The sequence below is a fragment of the Hoplias malabaricus genome, chromosome 7, assembly GCF_029633855.1.
Source record: "Hoplias malabaricus isolate fHopMal1 chromosome 7, fHopMal1.hap1, whole genome shotgun sequence".
Taxonomy (NCBI): domain Eukaryota; kingdom Metazoa; phylum Chordata; class Actinopteri; order Characiformes; family Erythrinidae; genus Hoplias; species Hoplias malabaricus.
In genome coordinates, this window is record NC_089806.1 from 34,220,660 (window position 1) to 34,225,501 (window position 4,842).

Genomic DNA, 4,842 nt, shown 5'->3' on the forward strand with positions numbered 1-4,842 from the left:
AATCAGATTAGAATAAAAGGTTTTGCTGTTACAGCACTGCTATCAGCCTCGGAAACTAAAGTCTGTAAGCTGCTTAAAAAAAAAGCCTATATGCATCTCTTAAAAAAAAAAAAAAAAAAAAAAAAAAAAAAAAAAATATATATATATATATATATATATATATATATATATATTATATATATATAAATAAATATATTAAAATAAATAAATAAATGTCTATATGCATCTCTTAAAAAATATATATATATATTTTTTTTTTAATTTTTTATTTTTTTTAAGAGATGCATATAGGCATTTATTTATTATTTTTACTTATTTATTTTTTTTAAAAGCAGCTTACAGACTTTAGTTTCCGAGGCTGATAGTCAGCAGTAAATAAATAAATAAATATAAATAAATATATATATTATTATTATTTTTATTATTTTTACAGCTACGGACGTGGGGGAAAAAATAAAAATAAAAAAATGAACTGAATTGAAACGCAGGTGGGAGGTTTTGCAGGGACAGCGCTGTTTGACAGCTCAGAAACACCACCACTCTACGGCAGCTCTAGACCTCGCTGGGTGATCTAGAGCGGTAGAATGTGTTGGCATGAAAGCAGCCGCAGAACAGCATGTAGAGCGAGCGCTGGATCTCGGCGTTGCGGTACGCGTAGATGATGGGGTTGATCATGGAGTTGTAGGTGGCGGGTAGCAGCGTGGCATACGTATACACAGTCGGGTACTCTCGCTCGCCCACCAGGCAGTAGACAGCAAACGGCAGCCAGCTGGCGCCGAACGTGCCCAGGATGATGGCCAGCGTGGACACGCCTTTCTTGTTGGCCACGTAGTGAGAGGCGGCGAAGAAGTGCTGCTGCAGCGCGATCTGGTGCGCGTGGCGGCACACGATTTTGCAGATGCGCACGTACAGGCTTAGCATGAGGGCGAAGATGACGAAGAAGGAGACGGCGAGCAGCGTGACGTTGGCGCGCCGTAGTGGCCGAACTATGCTACAGGTCTCATCGTCGTCCAGGCAGTTCCAGCCCAGCACGGGCAGCAGGCCGAGGCCCACGGACACGCCCCACGCGCCTATCAGCATCAGATGTACATAGTGCAGCGTCTTCTCCGACACGTACGTGAGCGCGTTGTACAGCGACAGGTAGCGGTCCACAGTGATGGCCAACAGGCTGCTGATGGACGCCGTGAACGAGGCCACGAGGAAGCCCACAGTCAGGAGGCTTACGGTCTCGGACGAGACCACGTACTGGAACACGAAGTTCAGGATAAGGCCCACTCCTGACAGCAGGTCCGCCGTGGCCAGGCTGCCTATCAACACGAACATGGGCGTGCGCAGTGTCGGCGTGTAAAAGATGATCGCCACCACGATGGCGTTCTCGCAGGCGATCACCGTGCCGGAGAGACACAGCATAATGTCCCACGGGTTCACGGGGAAGTCGAAAAGGGGAGGGGAGAAATAGGAAGAAGAAGAGAAAAGCGCGCGGCTGTTGTTGCCGTTGAAGGCTTCGGCTTCCACCAAGGAGGCCACGGGAAGTCCAGCAAAACTCTCATTGGCTGCTGCGCTCTCGTTCATCTCCCCGGTGGCAACCCTGAAAGAAAACACAGTGGGGGAAAAATCGTTATATATGCAGATATAGACTAGATTAGGTTTCTGGTGGATTAAAAGCTTGAATAACGCAGTTCATTTCACAGATAGGCGAGCAGAGCAGGTGCTACTGACTATAAGTGAAGTAAAGGAAGGCAGATAAAAGACATGGAGCAAAGACACGGAGCAAGGTGGTTTTAACCTTCCTCCTGTGTTAGCTTTCCGTGACCATGTCTAATGTTAATGGGTCGGTTTTGACCCGTGCCTTAAATCCGCCATAAGATACCTTTAAACAATTAATTATCAACCAATTTGTTTCTCACCTCTTGTTTACCTTTTGAGTCTTCCTTATCCATCAAAGAATTGGTTTTAATTTTTCATTGTTGCATGCTGTAAACTGGAGATGTGTACTCGACAAAACACAAACTGTCTTTCCTTGTTTTGTGAAACGGGCAAAGATCGAAGCCCCTAACTGAAGCTCAAGTGGTTGTAGGAGGAGCCAGCTGTAGGCTGTTGGTGTACAGTGTGTTTATGATTCCAGATTCGCCACTTGATTGTGTTTTATGATTTAAAATTATACCTGGGTCGAAATTCACCCTAACAACAGAAAAGCCATACTTTTGAGCATTTTATAATTTAGTAATAAAAATTAATTATTTTGTTTAAATAGCAGTTCTTGACAAAGTCAAAAAGTATTGAGGCATTGAACAAATTTATGGAGGACTTATATGCATTTAAAACCTAAAAACGCAAGAGGAAGGTTAAACATCTATGAAAACAAACTACTGGTCTGTCGTCTTGTAGTACACGTTAAAAGTAAAAAAAAAAGTATACTGCTTATAGCGCCGTTCGTGGTTCCGAAACGAAATATTACAACCAGGATAAGCGCAAGAGCAGAATTCAAACCCAAGAAAGTATTAAATACCCACAAAAATGAAACAAAAACTTACAGAATAATAGTTCTACTGCTTACCTTTTCTTCACATGAGGGAACAAGAGGTTCGCCTTTTTGCAAAAGAATAAAATGGCAACGAGCTTCTTCTTGGTTCTTTAACGCTCTCTCAGGTAAAACCCTTATTCCGGTTCCAGCCCGCGAGCATGGGAGGTCTGGTGTAAAAGAGCGCCAGGCAAAGCATTGACCACACACTTCAGCACCAGTGAGTGGTGTCCGTGGGAACAGCGCAGACCGCTAATAAACCCGACTGACGTCAAGATTTGCTTCTCTCTCTCTCTCTCTCTCTCTCTCTCTCTCTCTCTCTCTCTCTCTCTCTCTCTCTCTCTTTCTCTCTCTCTCTCTCTCTCTCTCGAACAAGCCCTCAACATTTACGAATATCTTTAAGTCGTGGCAGCTCAGTGGTTTTGTATTGTTTTACAACACTAATATTAGTATTAAATATAAACAGAAGGCTACTAGAGTAGCTTACATTTTAAGATTAAAAGAATCAAATCTTACTAAGAAGTTAGCCTTAATAAGGATAAGTTATTATAAACACCATAATAAGTTAATGCTATGTCAAGTCACTTCAAAGTAAATCTTACATGTATATCATTGGTATTTTATATTGCCTGTTAAATTGATATATTGCAAAGACAGAGTAGTATTAAATAACAGCTTTACCAACTGTTATATAGGTGGCCATTTTTTAAATCATATTAAGCTCAGCCTTACAAGAGCACAAGCTGGTCATAGAGTGTAGCCTAATGTTAACTGTTCCTTCAGTTACCCAAGCATTCTGCTGTTAAGTATATTCACTAGGAAGTATTCATTACAGCAGTACAGCAAATACATCTCCAATGCATTTTTGAGACCAATGCCGTAAGAAATGAATAAGCCTCTCAATAGATAACTGTAATACACTCTTAGAAAAAAGGTACAGTAGAGGTACATTATTGGTCACTAAAAGTACTAACAGTGTAAATGTACCTTTACGGGTACAACAGTGGTGTTAGTCCCGTCCAGTTTTGTTCCCTAAAGGTACATTACATTCTCTTCTCCAGGAGGAGAGCTGAATACTTGTAAGATTTAAGATTTCTTTATAGAACTGTGCAAAATAATATAACATAATATAAGTCCTGGAGATGAAATGGGCCGTATGAAATCAAAACAATTTTAAATTCTACAATTATAATAGAATAAGGTACAATTATGTTCCCTAAATTAATGGCACTGAAATGTACACCACAGTGACAGATACACAAATGTGAATTCCAATATGATTTTCAGGGCTGATATTGTCTGTTTAATATGGTCGAACTTTCATTCTGGACCTACTGAAGCAAATTCAGGGTTTTACTGGAACATCTGGATAGGAGGGCAGTCCAACCTAGAAGTGGTAATGGCATGAACGTAATTTTCAGTATTATGGATTGATATGGATGATTGATATGAATTTCTTAGCTTAGCAATTTTCTCAAAATAAAAAAATGCTACTCTAGTAAAATTACATATGTACATTAAGTCATTTAAACCTTTAACACAATTCTCCAAACTAGTTAAATGGAATTCATAATTTTATTTGTTTGATATATTTGTGTGTCATCAGCATAGCAATGAAAGTTAATTCCATATTTATGGATAATATTTCCTAGTGGTAACATATATAATATCAATTATAGAGGTCCTAAAACCGAACCTTGTTGTACTCCATATTTTACTTATAAGTACTGATGATTATCCATTTACATTTACAAACTGAAAACAATTGGTCAGGTAAGATGAGAACTACACTACTGCTTCTCCTATGACCACAATTCATTTTCTAGCCTGTCTAGTAAAATTACATGATCTAGAGTCTGAAATACTGCACTCAATGTCAAGTGTAAATGGTAATTTACAGTTTTCACTAGTGTTATCTCTGTTCTTTGGTGAGGCCTTAATCCTGACCAGAATTGTTCATTTATCTGATTCAAATGCAAAATGGTTTGGTGCACCATAGCCTTCTCTAAAATCTTGGAAAGTTGGGCCCTTCCCATGTTTGTTTTGCCTGCCTCGTGAATTTCTCAGTGCTGAAAGAGTCTTATTCGCATTTCCCATTCCACTGTAAAAGCTGTTTGAAATTAAACTTGTAATGTTACTGAGGATGAGGAGTAGGTTTGTCAGTGTGGTGGGCATTAAAGTCAGCTTTGAGGCAGGGATCCAGCACATCCTTATCTGAAACACAACAATGATCCTCTAGACCATATCTTTCCCAGTCAACCAGGGCCTGAAGTCTGTCAACCTGTCATCTGGAGTCCACCAATTTACACATATCGTAGACA

At 39.9% G+C, this 4,842-nt stretch overlaps 1 protein-coding gene across 1 annotated transcript; it reads right to left on the reverse strand.

The window, feature by feature from the left end:
- Positions 1-442: 442 nt before the first annotated feature.
- On the reverse strand, positions 443-2,667 carry LOC136702569 (G-protein coupled receptor 6). The gene is made up of 2 exons (XM_066677698.1): positions 2,558-2,667; positions 443-1,588 (listed from the first exon to the last, which is right to left on the reverse strand). Exon 2 carries the CDS (start codon positions 1,570-1,572, stop codon positions 553-555), a length of 1,020 nt encoding a protein of 339 aa, XP_066533795.1. The 5' UTR covers positions 1,573-1,588; positions 2,558-2,667; the 3' UTR covers positions 443-552.
- Between the last annotated feature and the right edge of the window lie 2,175 nt (positions 2,668-4,842).

Bases quoted from the DNA above. Each gene is read 5' to 3' on its own strand.
- LOC136702569 (XM_066677698.1), bottom strand. From the start codon at position 1,572: ATGAACGAGAGCGCAGCAGCCAATGAGAGTTTTGCTGGACTTCCCGTG.